Source organism: Pterocles gutturalis, unplaced genomic scaffold, assembly GCF_000699245.1.
Source record: "Pterocles gutturalis isolate BGI_N339 unplaced genomic scaffold, ASM69924v1 scaffold13687, whole genome shotgun sequence".
Classification (NCBI taxonomy): domain Eukaryota; kingdom Metazoa; phylum Chordata; class Aves; order Pterocliformes; family Pteroclidae; genus Pterocles; species Pterocles gutturalis.
Genome location: NW_010110439.1, coordinates 68,487 through 95,770, shown reverse-complemented (window position 1 = coordinate 95,770; position 27,284 = coordinate 68,487). Strand labels below are relative to the sequence as shown.

The 27,284-nt window shown below is 38.6% G+C and overlaps 1 protein-coding gene across 1 annotated transcript in view; it reads left to right on the top strand.

Moving 5' to 3' along the window:
- The window catches only part of ADAMTSL3 (ADAMTS-like 3), a gene marked incomplete at its 5' end in the record, with an annotated part of 100,098 nt that overhangs the window by 7,406 nt on the left and 65,408 nt on the right, over positions 1 to 27,284 (top strand). The window contains 3 exons of the mRNA XM_010073380.1: positions 2,008 to 2,244; positions 16,535 to 16,661; positions 25,108 to 25,182. Coding sequence (XP_010071682.1) covers positions 2,008 to 2,244; positions 16,535 to 16,661; positions 25,108 to 25,182 — 439 coding nt within the window. The remainder of the gene's footprint in view (positions 1 to 2,007; positions 2,245 to 16,534; positions 16,662 to 25,107; positions 25,183 to 27,284) is intronic.

Below are 27,284 nucleotides of genomic sequence, written 5' to 3'. Positions count from 1 at the left end.
AATAACGCTACTCCAAAATATTGCTTCTAGCTTCACCTGAACCTAACTTCACCTGAATCTAACTTCCACTTATTATTTTTATCTTTAGCTACTCCTCTATTTGCAATGGTGGAAGGGAACCATATGGTATCCATATGAACTCTGAAGTCCTTTCTGCTTTTTAGACTTGCTATTGTGGAAAATGAGAGGTGACAGATAAGTCAGAGACAAATTCTGCTCTCATTTACACCAGTGCAAATTTTGTGAATTTCTTGACAGGGACACTGCAGTAAACAGGGTGGTTTCTAACAGTACTTGATGCTTTTAGAAGCTCTCACTTGTGGGATTTTGCAGAGGTAAAACTCTCAAAAAATTACAGTAACTGTAATTTCTCTTTGTCTTATTCCATCATTTTATAGATTAAAAAAAGTCTCCAACTAGAATTACTCTAGATTAAAAAATAATACAAAATGCATTGACATCATTCTGAGTTATTCTTGCTGTAAGATGTAGCACGGGACAGTTTGAAAAGCATTGCTGTGAAAACTCAGTGAATTGCTCAGTGCTCAGTTGCAAAAACCCCATGTGCTGACCAGTAGAGAGAATGCTGATTTTAGAAAGTATTTTATTCAGACTACAAAGAAACCGGAGACCTTTCTAGTTTACTGTTTCCTACCATGAAAAAAATCCAAGGCTTTGACAAAGTGTTAAGCTAATGCAGTGCCATCTCATCCAGATGAGCAAAATGGTGTCAGGACATTGTTGAGGGCCCTGGACTGGAATTGGGACCTTTCTCCTATATGTTTTAAACTGCAGTACTGTGTAGCACACTTACTATTTTGTTAGCTTTTTTCTCAGCCCACTGATAAGGCTGAAGCTGCGTTCAGGATTAGTATTGTTAACTAATACTTAGTAATAAGTTCCATGAGTTCAGCTGACCCATCACAATATTTCAGTCTTATATCCAATGAAAACAAAACTTTGTTAAAATCAGCCTCACATCTGGCTTATATGTGCAGTTGGAATTTTTGGAAGAATATCCTTTCAGTCTGGCATATGGACTGTTTGACACTGGACATACTTTCAAATGAAGTCTTTAGTGAGAAATTGTTTGACACACTGTAACCCCTTTGTCACTACTTTACCAACGTTATTTTCTAATAAATCAGTATTCATCTCCATTCCTGTCACTGTAGTTTAATATTAACGTAATTGTTTGGGTGTAATGCTTTATGTAGAAAAAATATTTTAGAATATTTTATTTCAAACAGTTCTCGTATTTGGTCTTTCAGCTGTATATGGTGAGGCTCTGTATGGGAGGAGGTATGGAACTGTCTCATTGGAGCTGGAACTATATAGTCAATAGCTATATAGTATATTTTACTTCAATGAAGTAAGCTTTACCACTTCCATGAGGCGAAGGTGTTTGTTTTGTAATTAGACTAAAGGACTAAGTACTGAAAGTTCTGATGTCTCCTCCTAACGCTCTTGTCCCATTTCTGAGCAGTACTGAACAATAAATTAGACAATTTTTTATTTCTTTATGTATAAGTAGCAATAATACCTCTTTTGTTACTCTGTGTCAATTGATGAATGAGTGCAGAGCACTCAGAAATCTTTAAGTGGGAAAAGCCATTTAAAAGAGAAATATTAAATGTTAGACATTTCACTGTAGTCACTTAAAATATATAGATTCCTTTAGAAGCTAGTTCTTATTACAGAGCCAGGCTTTAAATGTACTACATAATGTCATAAAAAGTAACATTTTTAATTATCTCTCATATCAGTTATGTTGTTATTACTGGAAAATGTATAATATTCTGTTACTTGCACTGCAAGCAATGGATTAAGCAACATAAATTGTTTTAATACACACAGTAAAACTTTGCAATAGGGCGTATTTGTCATAGCAGATCAGTTCTTGAACCAAGCCTCCCTGAATAGATTCTGTGTAATTCATCAGATAGCTTTATTGCAAATGCAAAGTATTCCCTTCTTAAAAAAATATTTGCTTTGGTTTGTTTTTAGGACTGCCCTTCAGATGTTGGTGATTTTAGAGCACAACAGTGTTCAGCCTACAATGATGTCAAATACCAGGGACATTTTTACGAGTGGATCCCTGTGTACAATGATCCTACTGCACCATGTGCCCTGAAGTGTCAAGCTCTGGGAAAGAACTTGGTTGTGGAGCTTGCCCCAAAAGTACTAGATGGTACTCGCTGCAATACTGAATCCCTGGATATGTGCATCAGTGGAATATGCCAGGTATGTTCATAGAGTAAATCTAAATGTGACCTTTGTGAGAGGCTTTGCACATTAAGTGAGCACTTTTTGGTTATTTTTCATCTTCACGTATCCGTTTACTTTAGACGTATCTGCAAGTACTGCCAAATGGATTGTAGATAACTTACCTTTCTCTTGCACACAGAAGTTCCTGACTACCTTAAACATTCATATTTTTATATATAAATAAAATGTAAATAAGATTCACTCACTCTTCTATTTATACATGTAAAAAATTAGTGAAACTAATTATAGCTTTCTAACCTCTCATATGTTTGTCAGGGTGTCATGAAATTACATAGCCTTCGGTTTCATTTTATTCCTTCTCAGGGTCCAGTATCTCATGGGATCCAGCCCAGAATGGCAGGTGTGGGTGTGTGTGTCTGTTGTATGTGTTACTCGCACCTCTTTATTCCGTTAAGAAGTTCCTAGTCCGTGCAATGAATATGCCTACAGTAGTAAAACTTTTTCAATGAGGTAAATTCCTTACCCCTCAACAAAGTAAGTGCTGAATTTTAAATTCTTGAGATTCCTATGATGCATTCTTAATTTATAGATTTGAGTTCTCTAGTGGAGGACCTGCCTCTGATAAAAACATGAAAAATAACAAACAAGACTCTCACAGCTACCAAACCTTGGCTAACATGCCTGCATCTAGGAAGTCCCTTGGTGGAAGGGGAATTCTCAGGCTTTTAGGATCCAGCCACTTAAGCTAGATATTCATGTGAACCTGAAAATTGGGTCAGAAGCTCAGAGTATCAGAACAGAATTGGTCGGCAGATGGCTAATGCTTCACATAGAACCAGACGAAGCTTCTTCATTGCCTTGTTTTCCTCTCCAGGCTTAGTACCTTGTCAGGAGTTGTTACATCTTTATGGGCTGACCTGACCTGGATCAGGCAACCTAGCCACCTGATAACCTTGAGGCAGAGACAAGCTCTTTTTCTGTGCAAACCAGCATGAGATCCCTGCACTTTGTGCTGCCTTAATAACTGGGGAATGGAAATGCATGAAGGAGGGCAATGTCATTGTTCTATGGTACTCTTGTCTTGAGTATCATCATTTTTCATCTATCCCAGTTTTAGTTCTAGCAAACTGAAGTTCATTCAGCTTGGCATCCTGCCTAGTTCTACCCAGTCCTACCCAGGCTTTTCTCTTCATCTTCTTAGTCTCTGTATCACCACCTTTTCTGCCTCAGCTGAAAGGCTTTGGGCAGTCAGAAGCAGGCATGGGACTCGTCCTTGCACAGACAAGGTCCATGTACAGTGTGCTCTGCACGCCTGGTTATAAGAGGTCCTTGCAGGTGATATTAATGGCTTAACATAATGACTTTTTGAACCAATTTCAGACTTACTAACTTGGAACCAGTTGTTCTGAGCACCAGTCACTCAGAGTGATAAAAATTAGTATACAGGGTGAATGCGTGTGTTGTAATTGAGTGAATTGATTGTTAATATTTTTTACTGGGAATTACATTTCTTATATATATATATATTTCTTATTAGAGTTATGCTATTAACTTTACGCTGTTGGTAGAAAAAAGGAGATTTGTAATATTTGAGGCTTGCCAGCTTTGCCCCTGTCTCATTAGCAAAGAAATATTGTAACCTTAAGTTTTATGAACAGAACAATTTTATATGGAACAGATATGTTATTGCAATTAGCTTTCTTTCTCTGCAAGTCATTGTTGCTCTGTTAAATGCCTAAAATGTGTGCGACTCAAAAATGCAGGATATGGGCCTGTGAGGAAAATAGGTCCATTACAGGGGAAAATTTGACACATTTGGCAGAAGACTGGTGCATGGATTACAGTGACATTAATATATGATCTGGATCTGGCTGTGGGTTTTATGTGACTTCTATGTATACTGCACTTCCAATACCAGTCATGCCAACACACAATGCATCTGCTGCCGCTGAAATAGAAGAAGAATTCCTTACAGTTTTCCCATCAAAAAGACTGCATTTGTCAATAGTACTTCACAGTGGTATCCTACAGTGTTCATTATCCTGCACATCTCAAATAGGATATACCTCTATAAACTCTGGAAGCCCTTGCCAAAAAATAAATTTCTTTTGCAATATTCTTAGTGATGTCTCCTCTTCTAATAGAAGCTTTCATCTGGAGGATATCAAAGTCTTTTCTAGGTGGTATGTCTACAGCAGCCATTGTTTGTGTCCATTGCAGCACAGAAGCATCATGCTGAAACTTACAGAGCTCTGGGTTTTTCAGAGGCTTGTTGAGACTCTTGCTCAGAGTGCTGTGGGGTTTCCAGTGTCTCCCACAGTTATTTCGAACATCTACCAGCTTTCATGCGTAGCATAAAATTTGCTTTGTCTAGAGTGGATCCAGTTTCATGAGTAACAGTCGAAAGGTATATGTGAAAGGGCTGCCTTCAGTGTATCTTGTTAGTATTTTGTAGTATTCATACGTATATCTGATGTTATATACTTGGACATTTAAATAATCCATGTTTAGAATAAATGAAGTAGTGTCAGAAGAAATTATTAATTCCAGAAGCGGGCATTGGAACTCTTCTACACTGTTGAGGAGAATAAATTTATTTTCTCCATCTTTTCCATGTTTTCTTTTTTTTTCATTATTTTTTCTAATTCCACAAAAGTATTTCTCAGTGTGAGAGAACATCTTCGGGGGAAAAAAAAAATAATCCATGCTTAGGATGTGTCCTGTGCTGTGACAATTTATTTAATTTATACCTTACCCTCATAAGCTGTTAGGTGCTTTCACTTTATTTCCTTTAAGTCACCGGCTGTTGCTGAGGTATTTTTGCACAAATGGAACACTTTTCATTTTTAAAGTTTGTATTTGATAATTTAGTGTTGGATAATTTTATTAATGTAAGAATTTCAATGTGAATTCAATGAATTGAAATGAAAGGTCATTTGAATAACCTTTTGCTCTTTGCGGACTCTTCTGGGGAAAGGTTGGTTACTTGTAAAGGGACTGCGGGAGGTGGGGGACTCCCTCAGAAACAGACCCTGAGCTTTGCTGCTGCTTCTGTTCAAGCAGGAAAAAAACCCAAATTGACACCTAATCTTTCCTGGAAAAATATGGTTATTTAGTCAACTGCTGTTAAGAGAGAGACAGCAAAATTGTGATTCTCTGCAATTGTTGCTGTAAGATCAGTCTGTTGGGCTCTGACATATACTTGGCACAGCCCGCAAATAACTTGGCAAGTGTTTGTACAGTGAACTCATCTAAATAAACATGTCATACTGCTGATGTGGATATCTTCGCTTTTATGCCTGGGAGCACCAAAAAGTTAGTATAAGGAGACTGCTTTGCCTCAGTCCCTTTCCAACTGGTGCTGGTTTTGCTCATTTATTGTCTCAAAGTTGGCAGGTTTTAGAAGATCTCAGCTCCTGCCCACCCCCAACATGATTTCACTTTCATCTGTTTTCTTATTCTCCATAAGGTAGGGCTGCATCACTGATCCTGCCTCTTGGATTCTTATTCAGGCTCTCTCCTTGGCAGCAGATGAATTTACAAGGACTATGAGTTCTTGTTGTCCAGCTTCAGTTCTGATTCTTTGCACTTCCCTTAACAAGTGGAATCAAACTAAAAAACACTCTGTCAAAGACAACTGTGAGATGACAAAACTGCTCTCTGGATAAGACGTTTGAAGCTTCAGGGGAAGTAAAATCTAAAGGCAATGGAGCAAGGAAAAGTTTATTGGGAAAGTTAATAAGGTATTTTGGGGTTGCTTGAGGCTTAACTCAGACAAACCATTTGATCATGTTTTAGTCTGCTACTGCCGTGCTTCTGTTACCAAAGCAAATATCTGGGGCTGCTGTGTTAAATGGGGACAGGTCAAAACTTCACTGCCAGGAGGATTTTCACACTTAACTCCTGATATTTTTTTCTAGTCTCTACACAACTCCCGACACATTTTTTCATATAATGTATCCCTGCTGTGCCCATCTGGATGTGGGTGGAGACATTTAAAAACATCTGCATGTCAGACACATGTGTGGGCAACATTTACCCAGTTACTCTGCCTGCTTTGGGGCCCTGCCTCGCCTTGTTTTTGTTTTTAATTCATGCAGACCTGTTTTTTCCTACCAGCATGCAGAATGGGGTGTTACTTGTGTCAGTACCTGAAATGGTTACAGTGATATTTTTCCTAAGGGGGAGTAAAGTGTTTGGACAATAAATACACGCATCACCCAAAAAATCTGGAGTCCTAAGGAGCAGCCTGAGTAGTTCTGTCCTAGGCTGTCACAATTAGGTCAAAGCTGATGTAAATCCTGTGGTGAACTTTCCATTTAGTGTCAGCAAGTTGTTTGTGTTCCAAAAAAGGCAGACACCACACTACGCTTTGTAGCATATGGCATAAATTTATCTGACATCAGAACACATCCCATATGTCAAGTGGAGTGCCATCAACTTTTGCTATGCTAGTTCTTTTTTGTCATGTGTCGTGATATGGCAAGTAGGTATCTCTCTCACTCACCACCAAAGCACTCTTACACTTCATGTAAACATCTGTTGGAGTTTTCATTGAAAACAGTTTCTGTAAGCTTTTGGAAGACTATTGCACTTTTTTGTAAGCTTTGCCCATGCTTAAAACTTAAAATTATAGCAGATTATTCATTTCTTCTAAATCTTGATTCCTTTTCTTCTGAGTTTCTTTCTCAAAGTGTTTTGTGTACTTTCCCTTTGGATTCCTGTAGATACATCTTTTTGCCTGTAAATACATTAAAGGACTGCCCAAGATGCACAGGAGCTTTGGTGTTTGGTTGCTCAGAAAGGAATGTTTCCTTTCCCTTAAGCGTTACTGCAGATATAAGACTCTGTTTCTCACACGTTAGTCAGAGTAGTTAATGCTTGGATTAACAGTAAAAACCCCCTATTTTTTCCTTGAAATTAACATTTATAATATTTTAAAAAAATATTTAAAAATAAGGGGAAAAACAGTCTGCATTGCCTTTTTCTCCTTCTTAGCCTTCAAACCTCAAGTAACATTCATGGGAAGAACTGATTTGGAAGTAACTCTGTGTTAAGTCAGCCTTTATACTGAACCTGGCATTTTTTCCTGGGTACCATTAGTTAACCAGTGCACAGAGTAAAGTATGTTTTGGAGCACGGAGGAATCCCTGGGTAGAGTCCTGTACTCCGTCTACATATCACTGCTGCAGGCATCAGAGCTGGTAGGCTGAACAGTATCCAGAGAGACTGTGGGAGTTCCTCATGTAGACCCAAGAAACCTTCCTGGGTCTCAGCGCTACCTATCCAAATCTTTGTATGACTATGCGTACGTGTGACATATGTCATAAAACCCAAGAGAGCGGGGAGCTCCAGCTGCAGCTCAGCTGGGAAATGGTGGGTTTCCAGAAGTCCCACGGAAGGATGGGGTGGTGCTGAGGATGAGTTACTACATCCTATGTAACCTGCTAGCATCACCCTACACAGCCTCGGGGGGTTGGTTTCCTTGCTCAGCAGAGGCTCTTGGCACTACCCAAGTCAGCAGATCACGTAGCTGCCCACCAAGGGCTGCACTTGCACCACTTCTAATGTCACAGTCTTACCTCGGTATAGTGGTTCTCCTGTGGTGACATTGTTGTCAGCTCACAGTTGTGCTTTCACTGTGGATAATAACGGGATACTCTCAGACACTGAGAAGGACTTTTGGAATCACTTGTTTTTATTCTGCAGCTGCCCACTGCTGCTGGAAACTGATGGCTCTTTTTCAGATCTTGTCTTATTCTCCCTCCTACTGTTTCTTATGGAGAAACACGCCCCACGGGGATTTCTTACTGTCTAAGTTTATCCTTTCTTGCCAGATAAGTGGTGGATTCTTTCTGATCTCCAGTTTCTTATCTATATTTCTTTTTTCCTAAGTGATTCTGTCTGCCAAGTTGTGTTTTGTTTCAGTGAGTGTTGTACAAATGTGATTTTACTTCCCAGCCTAGCAAGGTCCTAAAGCATGTGAGCTGTGACAGTAGAAAAACTCACAGTTTGTGTGTTTTCTTGAACTAGAGCCTTAGTAACCTTCACATCCCCCAGTGCTAACTTCAGCTTCTTATAAAGGCAGACTTGGCTGCACCCAGCCAGAAAAGCAGCAATCTGATTCCATATATTAATTTATTTTTTGAAAGCATTCTCACAAACAAGAAACCTAGTGGGAGTTTGTGTCCTATCCTCCGAGTGTGTGTGTGTGTAGTCTTTAAAATGGAGACTGTGGGAAAGGATACTTGCTTCCCAACTGGGTGGTCCTATAATCTCTTAGCTGCTCTAGCATGTGACAGATCCTGTAGTAAGAGTTAAATGTTTTGGAAACACTTTGCTTTATTTGATGGAAGTAGATTTACCGGATTGCAGAACACTGTTTAGCCTCTTGCCTTCAGATATAAAATGTTTGCAGAAATATGTGGAAAGTCTTTTTAGGAGCCCTTAATATGCAATGAATTTTATGCACTGTATTTTTATCTTCTGGTTTTTTGTTGCTTTACATTCTTTTCTTCTGTATGGTTGGCTGGGGAATTCGAACATCATGGTGTGTCTCCTTTTGCCTGTCATTCTAACTAATTTTATGTCCCTGTTCTGAGGTTTGCATTTTGGGACACTTTGCTTTTACTCCCTGCTTTCTCATCTATGAACAACTGAAAATCCTCACACAGAAGAAATCTTGTTACTCTCACCACCACTAATACCTGTTCAGTTTGGCAACTGGGATTGCTGCTTCACTTGCTGTGAGCTGCTGGGTGGGGACATTCACTGTTAATCCCAGTACGTACTCAGGGTCCCCGAAGGGGCTGCATTTTGTTTATTAGCATACGCTGAAGCCCCTGTCAGCTCGTCTGGGCTGCTCCTGACTTGCACGGCTCAACTGCAGAGATGTGAGAACTTGTGCCCCAAGCAGGCCCTTGCTAGGCTGAGCTTAGGACTGAAGAGTCATGAGACAGGACCTGGTGTGGACAAAATAATGTCTGAGACCAAGTTAAATCTTCACTGAGGATAAACCAGAGTTTGAAAGTGGTGCTTGAAAGCTAATATTCCGTGCTACTTTAAAAAGTAAAGAAAGAAAAAAGGAAGTGACTTTCTTCTTTGGAGGAATATTCTGGTATCTCTCCCTCTGCTTGTCAGAAGCAATTACTTGCAGATGATCAGCATGGGAAAGAGACAGTGGCAGTTTTTTTTCTTTATATTTTCTCCAGGGGCATATTTTATCTGTGTTGAAATAAAGTGCAAGCTGAAGTTACCACAAAGCAAAGAATGTGAGCAGAGATTGCAAAGTAAGTGAATAGATGGGCTTTGAATGACAGCAGGGGTTTACAACAGGGCAACGATACATGGAAAATATTGACTAAGAGCAGGATTTTCACATGACAGGTTTTATACTTACATTTTTATTACCATAAATTCCCATAGTAGTATTTAAAATTATTTGTTGCATGGATGCAGACATTCCTAACATCTACTTGTACTGTGATTCTGCACTAAGACAAGTAGAGCAGGAGAAAACGCAGCAAATAGCTGACATGGATGCAATAAGATCTGTGTACTGTGACAGCACATATGACTGTGCAGTAAAATACAGCCTTAAATTCTCCAAGTTTTGGATTTTATGGTGAGTCTGTGTTTGCAGAAATAGAAATCCTTTTTCTCTAGCCCAGACCCTGAGGATTTTATTTTTTTCCTGTTCAGGGTGATTTGAATAAACTGCAATAGAGATTTATCTTTTTGAGCATGTAAAGATTTCTCGCTATTTTATTCTTTTATTGGTAAATGTTAAAATAAAACATGTGTCCTTTCTTAGTCAAGTCACAAGACTTGGAGAAGATATTTTTGCCAGAAATAATTCTGGGGTTATCTTGTATTTTATGAAATGCTGATAACCTTTAAAAATATGTAGATGTTTTTGTTCCATTTTTATCTTAATTTTGATTTCTTGTAAGGCTGAAACAAATAGTTTGGTTATAGCAACCCAAGTGCTACTATCCTGGTGGCAGGGCAGTCACATCACTTCACTGGACCTGTTTGGTGTAATAGTGTACTATCATTCTATATTTTTCACATCTTGACAAATTTCATAGGCAGTGAAAACCCAGTTGTACCCAGTCCACAAAGTCTTTGCCACCCTTTAGCAGATCAGTGGTCCGACCAATCCAGGATTCACTTACTGAGATATTGCTATGCCAGATGTGTTGCTAGCCAATTTAAAAAGAAAAGCTACTGGGCAACATGTACTGGGATAATTACAGACTGTTCTGCCCCTGAGGAAAAAAGCTCTCATGTAATAACTCTATCACATTCTTGTGAAGAAGTATAATTATCATCTCCACGTGTGCATTCGGCAGTGCAGTTCCTTGCTCAGCAGAACTGTAGCATTTCTTTTACATTTTAAGCACAGTGGGCACTTCCTCTTAAATTATTTGCTGGATTTTCTGCTTTGGCTGAATTTCCCTAGATGCCATGTGTATGCTTGTGTTAAAATCCCACCAGCAGTCTGTTCTGTGAGTACACATGGTTGTGCAGCCTTTGAAATAGCCAGGCCGGTGAAAGCACACGGGTGTGAATGTTCTCAGAGAAGCCTTCATCTGCCTTTCCCCAAGCATTGCAGGGTTTGCCTTGCAGCTCTAGAAGGATGGTAATTGTGTAATATTGAGATGTTGTTGAATTGATTTTTTTTTTTTTATTAAACAAAACTGCATTCATAAAGGACATCACTCCCTGCCACTGAGCTGCCAGCCCCTCGAGTAAACATAGAACACTGAAAAACATAACATCATTTTGATGGAATCGCTGATAAATGAGAGTCTATGTTAATCAAAAATTTATTAGTCAGAATACAAAATGAGATAAGGTTTAACATATACATTGCTGAATATTTAAATGGTCTGCCTGCTAAGGAGCTGAGTCTAAGATGCAGTAGATAGAGAAAGAATGTCACTAGTGCAACTCCAGTCTTAATGTTTCATAGAATTTATGTATCTGTCACAAATAAAAACAGCTGTGATTTGTTCTTCTGTGGACACTCCTGTTAGGAGAACTCAGTATGTTTTTTCTGGCTGTTCTATGGCCCTCAGGAACCAGAGATACAGGAAGGAGGGCAACCCCCTTTCTAAAGAGAAATATTGTATATAATTATATATATTGCTGTATATAATTTCATGCTTTCGATAGTAATAATGGCACTTAACACTTAAATGTTGCTTGTTATGCACAGGCCTCTGGTTTTACTCATGTTTCACTTAAGCATTCTTCCTTTGAAGAGCATAGGTATATCTTCAGGTTTTTATTAGAAGTATGTCATCTTGAGTCATTAGCATCCTGGAATTGTTTTTTTTTTATAATTGACATTTAATGTTTCTATAATTGACAACTCACCTCTGTGGCATGTGTTCTACCAAAAATGGTGCTGTGCCTATTTTGCAAGAGAGTGCCTGCAGCTGGAGGTGAGTGGTCAGCTGAGGGATTAACAAAGTTAAGGAGGTCTAAAGCTATGGTCTAACAAGCAAAAGCTGAAATTTCAAAACCTGATCCTGCATTAGGCTAGGAATTGGCAATTCTATTCCATGTTTGTATTTATGTTTATTAAGAGAAGACTCTGAAGGGGGTTTGAGATTTGACGGATTTTCACTATAATGCTTTTTTTGTCGGATTAGAATCTTGGTCAAAAACCTGTCACCTTGCAGTCCTGTCCATTTTCTCATCATATTTAATTATAAACATCTCCTTAAGAAAGGAAGATCCTTGAATCTAACAGATTATATTTTGACCTTCAAATTGAAATTAACATGCTGTATTAACTTTTTAAAGTCTAATGCCTCAGCTGAAGCCCTACTAAGTGAATAAGAGCTAAAGAAACAGCTGTGGGAGCTTCTGAGTGATTTTTGGATTTGTATTTGCAAAAATATTTGTAACATTCCATAGTCACCTCTAACATATCAGCAGCAATTTCGTTTTTCTCTTTCATCTGTGTTACGATATTTTGTACCCTGACCTTTTGCTCTTCCTTTGCCTTTCTGAACTTACATGAACTATTCTAAGCATGCTACAAAATATTTAACACCCTTCAGTATTGTCTTTCGCAATAGCACTGGCATACTAGCATTCAGTTTAGAAGTTTGTTGAAGATGAGCCTTTCTGTTCGCTGCTTAATCAGATGCTTTCTCTCATAGCTGTTTGTGACAAAGCAGCATTATTCTTTTTCATATTTCTAATTTTTTCTTTGGAAGAACACAGCCAAATAACATATTCAGGTTCTGTTCTAAAATAGGAATGAATCAGACACCTGTTTCTGAAAAGAATCCCACCATATCCAAATTCACAGATACCCCACCATGGCTATTTATTACATGCACAAAGTACCCATCTTGTAAATACTCTTTTTATATTAGATTTCCACTTACTCTTCATTTTGTTACGTATTTGTCAGTATTCTCCTAGCTGTCTGAGAAGCTCTCTTACAACATAGTCATTACAATACTTGTATCATTTTTTTGGATGATGGTATTTATGATTGCAGATTTCTTAACTTGACAGGGTCCCAATCCTTCTATTGCACAGTTTGGATTATCACTTGTTCCATTTGTGCAGCCTGTGTTAAAATCACCTAATATAACTATTTCTGACTATGCCCTAAAAGCATGCAGATGTTTTCCCAATCTGCCTGAAATATTTATAGCTGATCCCTTTGCTCTGTAAACAGGGAGCAATGTGGGGTAAATTAACCCTAACGAACGCCTTAATTGTGAACATCATCAGACCTCGCTGGCTTGCTGAGATGGTGCGTGAGCTGAAGAAGGCTGTTGCCGTATATCATGTTCTTGTCCTTGTTGCAGCATTACTTGTAAACACACGTGCTCTCTTGAAACTGTTTCATCAAACACAGTGTTTTTCTAATAGCTATTGGCTAAAATATGAATACCTTAAAATCATAATGTTTGGTGTCAAAATGCCATATGTGTTCAAGGCTTGATTTCCAAAGCTGTACCTTGCAGCTTCCTGTTGTTTTGCTGAGATCCCTCGCTGTCCCGCTTGTCTAAGAATACTGCTTCCTAAGCAGGTTTTGCAAACAGACAAAAAAAGGCCAACTCCAGACCCTCAGGTTTGAAGCACACCCCACCCTAGTGTTGACTCATTAAGATCCCAGGATATCAACTCTTGTTGAATTAGCTCTAAATTTGTTGTTTGTCTCATTAAAATATGCAGAATTTTTAACAACTTTTAGCAACTGAACAAAATATGAAATTCTGTGTTCATTTCAGGCCTAAAATGTAATACTAATTTGAGTTATTTTCTAAATATGTGTTCCAGGATATCATTGCTTGATACTCATTCGTAACGTTTGATATAGAACACAATCTCGGAAGGAAGTCGGCAGAGGGGGAATGCATCTAGCTGAGCATACCACCTTTCTGGCAGGGGTGCCGTAAAGTTTTCCCCACATCCGAATCCCTTGCAGCTAGCACTCCTGTTTTATTTCTGTGACATTTGTGTATTATTAAAAAATAAGCAATAATACTATATGAAACAGTCCTCTAAAGTGTGCTGCTGTGCTGATTATCTTTTTTCTGACATTCCATGTTGAACACAATACTGCCTTGTGTTTGCACAGTTGTGTAATTTTTGTTATATGCAATGAGAGTTTGTTTTCACAGTGACTGTGTAATAGCTCAGTATGTGTCTTTGTTATCATCATGTTGGGCTCTAATGGGCTGTTCTTGCAAGTGCTCTGCTTGCTCAATACCCTCCTCCCATCACAGGCTTGCAGGATCTCTAGCCTACAAATATACGACAGCTTAAACTAATGAAAACAGCAATTTCTCATGCAGAATATCACAATGTACAGCTTAATTTTTCCTCTGAGAATTAATTTATGAGTGAATAAACAGATTCTTAATATTTAGAAAATGAAATTACACAATAAAATGGAAATATGTTTGTGAGATCTGGGAGAGATTATGCTTGCAGTAGTTCTAACAATTTACCTCCTTGTGCTAGTATAGTCTTTATGTGAATAAGAGCAGGAGAAGCAGTGGAGAGCAATAAATACTTTAAAAGCCTAACCAAGAGAAATATAGACTCTCTCAACTACTGGTATGGTCCCCATCATTGCAGCATCTGAATATTTCAGAATCTTTAGATTTATTCTTGCAATGTCCCTGTGAGGTGCAAAATTGCACTTATACACCTTTCACAGGTTGGAATTGAAAAGCATGGGGAGTTTTCAAAGGTGAAAAAGAAAGTTTCTTGGAAAAGAAAGTCTGTTGTGGAGCTGGGAGTTGAGAGTTGTCAACTCTCAGGCCAGTGTGAGCACTGTTGTTATATCCCATGAAATTTTATCTGCTTTCTGATTCACACAGTGGCCCAGTCAGTTTCTGTTGCTGAAATAGTGGTGTTTGCATTCATTTCTCAATGCTAATTGGTGATAAAATGGGAAGATAAGCTTGTTTCATTTGTTTACCATCTTTTTCTGTTATTTTCTGGCTGTCAGTGATGATCCCAGAGTTAACGTTAAAAAACATCTTCAAGTTAAAGCATTTTAGTCTTTAATCGAGTCCTTGATTGTAGTATAGTGTTCCTGCATGGCTTCTATGTAGTAAATGAGCATCTGTTCTGTGACGGTCTGATTTCACACACGTACGTTAATTTGTTTCGTTTCTACAGATGATAGGTTTTTTTATTATCACTAAACATTAACATTAAATCATTTCAGTTAAGCTGCTTATTTCTTTTTAAAATGAATTATTTGCTGGGCTACATAGGATGAATGTGCATTTCTGTGGTATATCTGAACCCGTTAGGAAGGAGATGGTGTTTGGTGCACCATGTGTCTAAACTGAAGTACCACAAACTGTCCTTCATGGTGCCCTCCTCTTAACAGGATGCATGACATAGGGAATTAATTGGGAAAATAAGGGAAAGGGGCAGGAGTGGCAGATGGGGCTGCTTTGCTGTCTTTTCTACAGACACATGAAACTCCAAGATCCCATTTCTCCATGTTTGGCAGCGGATGTGCGTGATTTGTGCGGTGTGTGTGTTAACTGAAGAGACTGGAAGTCCCGACCCTGCCGCTTACGTGTGTACTCGATCCTCACCTCTCCGAGGGGATCGTGTGTCAGTTTTGGCAAAGCGCAGATGCAGTGGATCTTGGCAGCTGAGACTGCCCCTTCCAAGCACTTTATATAGGAAGAGGAGTGTGCTGGCCAATTTCAGAATTCTAGCACTGCTTTTAACTGTGGATTTTCAGAGTGCTTTCTATCCATTTGTCAGCTTGGAATTTTTGAAAAATATATATGCCCATGATGAGTTAGCTGCTCTTCTCAGGGGTGTGTGGATATAAGAGGTGGATAAGCTGACTTGAGAAAACTTGAAGCTGCAGATTAGCTTTTTAATACATTGCTCAGCATTTGGTACTCCCTGCAAATGTAATCTATGAGATAGTGAAGGGTAGATAGGGGATAGCAAATATTTATCTCCCTTTCAGCAAGAGGGTCCTTTTAGTCAATGTTGTCTATTCTTTGTCTTCCTGTTCTCATCACCTTGCTTCTTGTAGGTGACTGATAAGAAGAAAAAGTAAAACCTGGAAAAATGGTTTCCTTATATTTTGGAGAGTTTTCAACTGACAGTTTTTCAAAATCTTTGCTTTTGGGATTTTTGACAGTGTTTAAGATTGGGTGTTTTTATAATAATCATTGAAAAGTTTTATAGATAAGTCTCATATTCAGAAACAAAAAAAAGTTAGAACTGAATCACCCAAGTTTTTAAAAACCTGGTTAGCAAATGTATGTGTGATTGACATTGATGTGAATGGCAAGTAGGAGGTCTGTATGAATGCCAGTTAAATTCTGAATGGCCAAGACTCTAGATTGTGAGCACTGCCCCACAGCTGCTTGTCTGTGAAGCTGAAGGCAGAGTGCCCTTTAAATATTTAACTTGGGTTATTTCATTGCATTAATCCTTTCTCAGATGTAATTAAACAGGTGATGAAAAAAAAATGTAAATAACATAGTTGTCCCTTTTATTGGAAAGAATAATGCGCAGTCGTATTCATTCACATAAGCAGTGGGAATTGATTCATGTATTTCCTGTTCTTGAAGAGCCTAGTGTATCAGTTGTGGTTCATCACTAAAATGATGGAAATGACAGTGTTATTTTAAAATGCTAAATAGCAAGATATGCTTTGAAAGAGTGAGGCCAGCTCATAAAATCAAAAGGACAACATAATAAATAAAATTCTAGAAACCTGAGCATGTCTACTACAGCTTTGCCCTCCTTCTGACTGTGGTGTTGATGTTGGCAGGCAGTAGGCTGTGATCGACAACTTGGGAGCAATGCCAAGGAAGACAACTGTGGAGTCTGTGCAGGAGATGGTTCAACATGCAGGCTTGTGAGGGGACAAGCTAAGGCACATGTCTCACCAGAAAAAAGTAGGTTGAAAATTGATCCTATGATAATTTATCCTTGATGATGTTTTCTGCTTGTATATTACCACACATACTGCAGAGTATTGACCTTTTCACTATATACTTGTTTGCAGCTTTCCAAAGCTACTTATTGTAAAGTCTGTGCTAGATTAGTCTGTTGAAATTCCATGAGGGATACCACACATTAGGGTATAGCTAGGAAAGAATTTGAGATATGCATTTTTTTATAGAGCTACTCAATTCATTCTGTCAGGAATAACCATCAAGATGCACATCTTATTTTAGAGGGTATCCTCATGTTGCAATATATGTGATGCTGCTGCAATGTTTTTAAATCATGGAAACATCTTATAGATGGTTTTATGGAAATTGTGGCCCGTGACTGAAAGTGCCTGGTTTTCAACTTAACTTTGCTCTTTTTTTTTTTTTTTTTTTTTTAAGTGTCTAAAGACAGTTGAACTTCAGAGGCAAGTTAAGTACTTGTATGGTACAAAAAGCACAAGGTGAAAGGGAATAATACTTTCTTCTCTTTTTTCATGTGTTTTGCTCAAATGTTGTCATTCTTTCCCAAAATAATTAGTGTCTTACTGTGGGTAACTCTGTAGGTCTCACTAGTATTGAAAATATAAGAGAGGAGGAGTATCAGAATTCACAACTGAACTCACAGTCTGCATTTGTCACATGGAGAATGGAGCCTTTGGGGTTCATTACCTTCCTGCAGAGCCACAGGATGCAAGGGTGATGATCTAGTACTCTCAAGAGTAAAGTCAATACTCAAAGTTGAAATACAAGCAGGTATTTTTTTTTTTTAATGCGATGAAGCACCTGCCTTTGACAGCTGCAGGTATTTTAGTACTGTTGTAGTTCAGCCTGCAAAGGTTCTGTTTGTTCCCTGATTTTGAAAGGGTTGTTGCTTATTGACTCATGCTTAATTCTTATTGTAGTATGTATAAATATTTCCACGGGGGTTTTTAATGCCACTGCTTGCTGTGTGCTTCAGTGTGGATGTAACTTGAAGTGCAATGTATGTTACCTTACAGTGCGATTACTTGTATTAATCTGCAAGGTTTTGTGTTAGGCTGTCCTACACTGTGCAGTCCTATAATGTCTGTAATTCAATAGATATGTATAACAAAGATAATCTAAATGAAAAAGTGAATGTTTTTGTGGCAGTGTCTTTCAAAGTCACAAAATAATTTTGCACCAGTTGAAGTCTTTTTTTTTTTTATGTACCAGATGGGCAATCAGTGTCAGCCTTTGCCTTGTGTTTACTAGAGACCTTGTTTGTGAATGGGAGAAGGTAGTTCAGTGATTTCTAGTTTTTCATCCTGAAACACTAAGCAAATGTCTTGAATGTTTGCAATAAGCTGAAAAAGAGTTTTCATGGAGGGCCACTTTTTATTCACTTTGTCATATGAAATACTGAGAGCTTCTGGTCAGCACAGAGCAAGCACTTGTGAAGCAGTAAAGACTGGAGAATATTTTTATAGTATTACCAAGTTGTATTTGTTTTTTGTGGCTCCCATTGCCTTGACCAGGTTATGAAGCATACCTGTGGTTCATTGTTTTCTCTGTCGTAATTCAGTGGCTCTTGGAGAGCTCTTTAGAATTAAAGATGAAGAAAGACTGTTCTGGGGGAAGATGTCAGTTATGTCAAGTTTTGATTTTATCTTGCAGTAGGCTAGATTATATGAATAAATTACAGTTCACATAAGCAAAACAGTACACATGCTACTAAAATCAAAAATTTTTATTATTTTCTTGGTGTTATGGTAGTGCCAGTGTCTTTTTTTGGGTCAATTTTGTTCAGCACTATGGAAGCAGCTCCATATAATCATTCTCCGTGTGAACGAAATCTGGAAATAGAGCCATGCTTTCTTTGTGCTAATGTATGAGGGAAGGGAGACACGATATCTTCCAAATAGTAATTTGGAAGCTTTCAGAGCTAGTGTTGAGAAGTAAAATATCGATGCATGACAGGCATGTATTTAAGAGGGAACTTGTAAGGTTGCGAGCAGGATGTAAATTTTATTGTGCAGTGAGGCAAATTAAAGAGTTGGAAGGAAAGCAAGAGCCAAAGATTTTATTATGACAAAAAAAGGAGACATAAGGGAAAATAAAATGCCTAGTTATCTTGGTCCTTACTTTAAAAAAAGAAATTTAGGCATTGATAGCAAATAATTTCTCATAATGGACTCACTTTGTTTTATTATCTTTTTATGTGTTTTTACATAAAATGGATGCCTTCGATCAGAAAGCTAAACAGCACTGAAAGAAAGATCACTCTTTTGCAAATATGAAATTGACCATCATTTCAAAAGTTCTTTATTTTTTCCACTAACACTTAATTGCCTTTGAAAGACAAAGTAAGTTAGACTTCTGCCAGCAAGCCAGATTCTAACATTCTGGTAAAATGATTAAAGGTTTGACTAATGATATTCAAACAAAAAGTGTAATAGGTTGTAAAATGTAGCGTCCCATGGGGAAATGAGATATCATGGGCCTGATGTTTCTAGTACTAGATGCATGGAACTCCCATTAAATCCACTGCACTTTGTGCACATGGAAAAATTGCGGGACTGGGCCCTGATGTCTGCTTTCTGCACCATTACTGGCAAGAAATGGTAGGAAAGTGTTCTGGTTCTGATACCAAGGAAGAGGAAAAGATGCTGTTTCTGAAATTAACAGGGAGTGACGTAGAAGGCACAGACTTGTCCTAATCTGGTCTTATTTGATTCTCAAATTATTTGATACTCGCAAGTTTTACCTTTCTTAACTTTTAGCTAAAAGTTTCATACAAATATTTCAATGTCAGTAGCTTTGTAACTGTTTTAATTTCTCCTTGCCATGCATTTTATTTCTTATGGCACTTGTGTAATTTACCATTGGTCATTTATTGTCGCATGTTTGTATGCCATCATCCCCAAGTGTACTTAACCAAAAACTTCACTTTGGTCATTTATCAAAACAGAGGCCTTCTGCGAGGCTCCCTGTTCAGTCTCATCAGCTGGCTCAGTTTTGTGTCAATTTACTACCTTGCAACTTTTTCCCTCTTTGAAATCAATATTCACGGAGTTAGTAACTTCCATTGTCAGGATTGCCTGATACTTCAATTTATACAAATGGTATTTCACCAAAATTCAACAGTTGGGTCAGAAACTTTCCATGCCAGGTGCTGAATGTTTTGGAGAAAATTCAGCCAAAACAACTTGGCATATTCCAAGCACACAGCAGAGAAAAACATGTTGTTTCCTACTGTCAAAACATTCCTGAAACCTTTTCTTTAATATGTCTTAACATCCCCCGTTGTTGGACTTGATCGTGGATCAGGGATTTGAAACTTGGCAGGCAATGGTCTTCTGGTCATGGACAAGCCTTTTGTAATATCTGTGAACATCAACACATATTTAACTGCAACCCTTCAGAAACAAAAAAAGCCCTTTTCCTTCAGGCTCTGTAGAGGCTTCTTGGATGTTAACAGCTGACATTTCAGCTATGACAGCTATGATTTCTGAAAACTTGTCCTTTTAAGTGTTCTTTAGCTTGTTACATGTCCTAACTGCAAACAGATCGTATGTGTGCATAAATTAACCTGTTACTCTTCCAGAGCTAAGCTATAAAAACAGTCTCCTTGAGGTTGCTCTTACTTTTTGCTTTCCTGCAGTGTAGAATGGGTGTCACAGGATGAACTGTCTGATGCCTCGTGCCTCACATTCAGGCATTACAGAAGAGATTTTGTGGAGAGCTTCTGACTCTCCTGAGCTTCAGACTTATGGTTGGGGGTGATGAGATCACATGTGGAGAGGGAAAGACAAGATGAGACTAGCAGAACAAAAAATTTGATATTAGGTTCATACAGTGAAGGAAAGACAGATGCAAGAAGGTGGGAGGAGGACCTAGAACTGGATGTACAGATACATTGGGTCAAGGAAGAAGAGGAAAAGCAAAAGACTGAGATTAGATAAGGAATACAGAGTGGGAGATGGAGTCAGACACACTCTGAGAGGAAGGGGAAAAATCAACTGTATGTAGAGCCAGAAGAGGGATTTGGGACTGGTTTGGCAGAAAACTGTATGTGGGGAGGGATAGAACGTCAATACATCAGCATTTCAGTTTGGATAAAGAGTATGTTTTTTGAAGCAAATTTTGTCATGATCCTAACATAACTGCTCATCAGTTCACATCACAGATCGGTCCAGGAGAGCATAAACTGGATTTTTGCAGATGATGCTAAACCAGAAGATATGCCCCAGAAAAGCACCTTGTGTCCTCCAACAGCTTCTGAATATGCAGTCCATGGGATCAGACTAGAGTTAGTCCAAAGTGAAGCACCTGCAATGTGCATAGTGTGGATGCTGGGTCTTAAGCAGCAACTGTTTTAGTCTACAGATCCAGTTAGTTTGCTTGGTTTACTTGGGGCTGTTATAGGTAGTATGAAGCCTCCTCTCTGTTCTCTCTTGTCTTACTTGGAGAAATTCCTGTGTAAGACCATTGGCTATTTTATTATTTATTTCACACTGCATTTCCTGGAGATCCATTTTCTTTATGGGCTGCTTACTGCATATCTTTGTACATTTTCTCCAGTGCATGCAAATTTTAGAAAAGATGTCCAGAAGCAGAAAGAAGTATGTACCTAAAATCAGTTTAGGCCACACTGTCTGTCTCAAAAGCAGGTTACCACACCTTAGAAATACTCAACAAGGCAAAGAAGCATTACTCTCAGATGAAGAGGCAGACTTGAGTCATAGGACCAGTGGACAGAAGGATGGAGGTACAGAGGAGTTGGGAGAGTGTGAGACTGGAGAGAGAAGGACTCAAGGACAGAAAAGATGTGCCTGTACAGATTTTTCAATGTGGCTTTTAGGGTCAAGGTATATAACTGCTGCTTTCGGTAGCACATACCTGTCTATTTCTGGTGTCTCTTAAAGAGTATGTGTTTGGCCTTGCACAGATTCTTGTCATTACGAAGGTCAACACATAACCCAGCACCAATGGCTTCTGAAATGACACCTGAAGTTAGAGTGCATGAGGGAAACCACTGCAGTAAGACTCTCAACATTTTGAGCTTTTTAGTTCCCTTATGCTGATAGTCATTCCTGGACTATTGTTCTTTGTATTTTTAGAGCACATAGACCTTCCATCAGAACTGGAGGACCAGCAGATAAGTGCTGAGCAAATACAAGGAAAGAAACAGTTTTATAGGCCTGAAATACACCCTCTGCCCTGCTGTAAGAGGAGTGAGGGAAAAATCCCAATTGGCCCGTATGTGGAACAGTAAATGGGTCCACCATGGCCCACATGGAAAAATAAATAAAACCTGCTGAACTGGATTGCGCTCAGGAATGTGGCTCCTTTGTTTTGATCCTGGGGATTAGCTCCCAGTCTTACCATAGCAGGGAGTCTGATCTTGCTCTCACTGAAATCCAAAATCTAAATCCACATTAACACCATAGAAACAGGATCAAACCCTGCCATCTGAAGTAAAAGCAATCCAGGAGCTTAATCATCAAGTGCTGTGTGTAGTGTGTGCACACACATTTGCTGATAGAGTCTCGGGGTAAGAGCATAAAGCCCATTTCAAGCAGGTGCTGGAGAAAGATGGCCCACATGTCCTTGGGAATCCTTACAGTGGAAGCAGTGTTAGAACAGAGAGGCAATATCTTACCTGTTTCTCAATTTTTAAGGTGAGCTTTATGACTCTAAAATCAGATTTTGCAGTCTAGTGTTTCTGCATGTTCCGGATGATTTTTGGCTTGCTTATTTTCAGCTTTAGACAAAGGTCAGCAATTAGCTTTCAAAGATACATAAACAGTATAAAGGAGAGGGGGAAAGATAATTGGAAATTCTGAGTATAGATTTCAGGGTAACAATTTCCCCTAATATTTTCATAAGAGTTCACCGCTTTTAACAGTGTGGATCCTACTGATTTAATGGGAAATGTACAGCATAACCATTTTTAAATGGGTTTACAGGGCCTTGTGTTCCTTTAAGAATGTGAATTATATGCTTCGACTGAGAACCAGAGACCTTTGGAATATGTAGTTTTGGAGCCAGACCTGGACAATCGCAACTACTGTTTCATGGGAAGTAAAAGCTGTCCTCAGGAGAAAGTGGAGTCCCTTAGGTCAGGTCTGTCCCATTTTCTTCCGGTTCCCCATCTTGGCTCAGACTTCCAGAGATCTCACTTTTATTTTTTCCTATCATTTACTTCATCTCATGGAAAGACTGCTCTGGGTCATGATTATCTCAGTCAGGTTACGAGAATCTCCTGCTGTCAGACTTCTTGACAGGTCTGTGGGGCTGCAGAGGTTGAACATTGCTGTGGTGGTGAACTTAGTCATCTCCTCTAATGCAAATAAAATACTTTCTGGTAAGATTGTCTCAGCCTCAGAGAAACACCAAATTTAGCACCCCCATGAGACTTTTGGACCGTATCAGAGACTGCTTCGGTGAGGGTGGAATGTCTGTAGTACTGCTAAAGGAATGTGAATCGTCCTGAAAAGGGATCAACAAGGGCTGCCGAGGCGAGTGAGCTTACTGTAAGGAGGTGGAGGAAGCAGAGCAGAGCGACCCTGGTTGTTCTCAAGAGGAGCAGTCCTATACATCTCTGCACATCTGCAAATCTGGCCCTCGGCCGTTCAGTGTGGAGTGCCTTTGGTTCCACTTCAAAACAGCAGTTGCATGTCTTGAGAACTGGTCATAATCAGACTCTTATTTGAGGTTTGTGCTGTAACTGCTGGTTGGTTGTCAAGACAGGATACAATTCCTGACCAAGTAGGGACAGATGGGCCCCTCAAACCTGCTTTCTCTCAAATACTGTAGAGCACATGAATTCAGTAGTTATTTCCTTACTTTAAAGATATATACATCCACTACCTTCTGGCTATCTTTAGCAATCCATCTGATGAAAAACCAAGACGCAAGAAGATATTAAGTGGTTCAGTAGTTAATGTTTTTTCCAGGACTCCTCAGCTGTATTATTGTTCTTACTGTAGTATTTTTCACTCTGGTGGAATACCCAAGTATGAAATTAATAAAGATCATATTTTATTACATCCAAAATAAATTGTTATATTTAAATGACCTTCCTAGAAATTGGTGATATAAAAACTGTAACATAAGAAGGTGTTTATTTCAGAAAAAATAATTGCAGTATTTGCTTGAAGTATCCTGAACATTTGGCTGGATTTCATACTTATGCTAAGGAGATGTAAACCAGAAGCTGATAATTTAGCATCTACTATAAAAGGGTCCGGTTTAAAGTGGAAAGAAACATTCTTCAACTATTTTTTAGTTAAAACTAAACTCAAATATTCTTCCTGTAAATATTGTATGTGTAGTTCTGGAGCCAACGTATCACTGACCTTCAACTCACATTACTTTTTGAATTTGCAAAAATGAACTTCCTCTACACCAGCCCCTGGCTATGTGTTACTGCCAGCACTGAACAGAGCCCCCTCTGTGGGGTGTGCCTGCAGTGGGCCTGTGTTTGCAGGTCCTGCCTCAAAGAAGATTTGCAGCTGGGCTGTGATGGAAGTGGGAGAAAGCACCTTGGTACTCTGTTGCTTGGACATTTTTTTCTCGTCCTTTTGCATGTCCTTTGCTGAGAGCACTGCTCTTGCTGGCATGAAAGGCTCTGGTCTACTGATTTGACTTTTAACTTGGTTTGCTTGGGCGAATCACAGATTTCCTACATTTGAAATGGAAAGTAATAACTTTCTGCCTTTGTAAAATGCACTGAAGTAAGTGTGTTTTACATTTATATGTGAAGAGGCCATTCAGGCAGCCAAGAGCTGTTTTGTATTGACATGTCCTTTCAGGGCTAGTTTTGTTTATAGTTAATTTTAAATTGAGGCTCTTACTGGAAGGAATGATCTTATATGGTAAGTTAGATGCAGACACTCTGTTGTAACATTACATTATAGCTAATATATATTTGCTCTTAACGGGTCTGTAATTGGTTAAAGGTTAGTGTTAAGTAGATGATTTATTTCCTGTAAGTCCTGGCACTTATTAAAGTTGTGACCTGTAGCAGGAAATGAGGTGTGGGCAAAATGAAACTGAGCGGCTGCAGATTTTTGTAAGGGGGAAGTACTACTTAGCAGATTCCCTATGTCAATTCAGTGATTAGGAAATAAGACTAGGACAACAGAGTGTAAATATGTTCCTAATACACTACTGACATTTCAGTTGTTTTTATTAATAGCAAATAATTTTCCAATAGCAAGAAAGATTTACAAGTCCATTTGTAGGTCCTAATAGTTACATAGTATAGCAAACAGGCTCAATATACTGTACTTAATGACATAACATGATTATTTTTAATAGAAAAATTGTGAAACCTGTTAAATATTTTCTTAGACACATTTGACAGTTTTCAGTCTAGTTATGTGATGTGCAAATTCCCTGATGCAAGATAACTTCTAAAACAGTTCTTTAATTTTCCTAGGGGAAGAAACCGTGATTGCTGTACCACATGGGAGTCGCAGTGTGAGAATTACCCTAAAAGGACCAGCACACCTTGGTATGATGGAGCTGTTTTATGTATTTATTCATAAACAGAAGATAAAAATGGAACCTTGTATGTGAACTCATCCAAACTTTGGGAATACGGATAAGATCATGGCCTTGGTTCCTCTTCCCAGCTTTAATATCCATCCTGGAGATAAAAGAAACAGCATACACACTGGTGGTTTCTAAATTCATTTAAAACAAGTAATTCTCATATAAGATATGTAAAATACAGTACACTATTAAAATACATGCAAGCAATCACATCAAAATTACTTTCCAAGTGTTATATGTGGGATTGAAAGCACGCGTATAACCCAGTGCCAGATTTCTGTTGAAGAGTCTGTAGTGGAAATAGTGATAAGTGTAATAGAGATCGTGTAAACAGTCCAGTTGCAGTCACACTTGGTCAGTGAGCAGTGTTCAAGTAAAAGTAATCTAGGAAAAATGAGGTAAGGTAAACAAAATACATAAAATAAACCACACGAGTCCTGTTTCTTTGTAATACTTTTGGTCGTTACATACCATCTACGAGAAACAGCTTGCTATTGTTAGATGTTTGTTTCCTAATGTTTTCTATAAGGCTGATGGTAGTATCTATGGTAATTTCTTTCCCCATAGGCTTACTGTGCATAAAGAACTAATCATTTCAATGGTAAGTGGGACTGCCATACCAAGCAATGAAATAAACCATTCATTTAACATTTTGAGTAATTTTTTATTAGTAGAAGTGGAAGACTTAGTCTGAATCTTATGCTGAATAAATAGGCATGTGAAACTGTTGCAAGGGATGTATGAAGGAATGATTCTGACCAGTTCAGGTCAGGACTCCTGGTCTTTCTTAAGTAGTTCTGCAGAAGGAAGTTGTTGTTTCAGCTTCGGATGAGGAAAAAGTACTAGATTCAGTGGCTCCTGGGGGATTTCTGGAAAGCTCCTGAGGAATGCAGCAGCAACTCGGTAACTAAGTACAGAGTGCTCCTGGCTTCCTACCCAGGGTGGTTCCGTAACGAAGCTGTGGCTTGGCATTACCTTCATTAGTTAGTGCTCTAGCTGGACGAGAATGGTGAAATGTTCCTTTAACCACTTCCCCTAGCACATCTGTTTGCAAATCTGTGAGGATTTAGACATTTTTTTACCTAAAATATTTAAAATGACAGAGGTGAAAAACAAGTGAGAGCTGTTGTGGGGAGATGGAAACTGCTTCTGGCTTCGTAGCCAGATCTTGAAGAACCGATGTGCTTTGGGACACTTTGCTTGTTCACCTTTCTGACTGTATGTATGTTTGTGGGTGTTTGTCACTTAACAGAAAATACCAAGTGATCTTTGGTCTGCAGCTTCATTGACTTCTGTGTGGGTGTGCTGGTATAATTGAAGGCAGAATTTAAAAAATAATCACCTATAATTACAGGTTCCCTTTGTCAGGGACACTCTTCCTGGCTTGTAAGGAGTTGAACTGAACAGGTGGAGCAGGGACTACCTGCTGCAGAATTTTATACTGCTTCCTGTTGCCAGGAGATATTTGCTCTTCAAGTAAAGTCAGCAGCAATAGCGAGTGCTCGAAGAGCACTGTGGAGCGTCTGGCACTTTTCCCTTTATCTTCTGTTCTTCTGTGCTTCATCCTGAGCTTTACGATCTGCTCTTGTTCCAGGGAAACACAGCTGCTGGATTAATCAAAAAATGAAATCTGGTTGGAGTTGTAGCGCATAACAGTTTTGAAACAAACAAATGCTCTGAACATTGTTTTACAGTCAGCAACTTAGTGTTTTAGGAAAGATTGCATTTCTTTGTAGCTGGTAAGAATAAGTATTTTGTTTGTGGGTATAGACACTTTTAAGACAGGCAACAGATTCATCAGAGAGCAAAGGTGTTACTTTGGGTTCTTTGCAAATAGGTCCCAATTGTACTTCTTTCTGCTTGGGTATGTTGAATGATTTGATGGAAAATAACCAAATAATTAGTACAAAAAGTGGTTATGAATGAAATATTTCATTGTGTTGGTTTTGTTTTCAATTTGGACTATATTATGTCTTTTCAAACAGTTGTTTTAAGAGCATTAGAATCAAAAGAAATACTGAAAGTTCCCTGAAATTAATCCTCCAGAAGAAGAAACAGGAA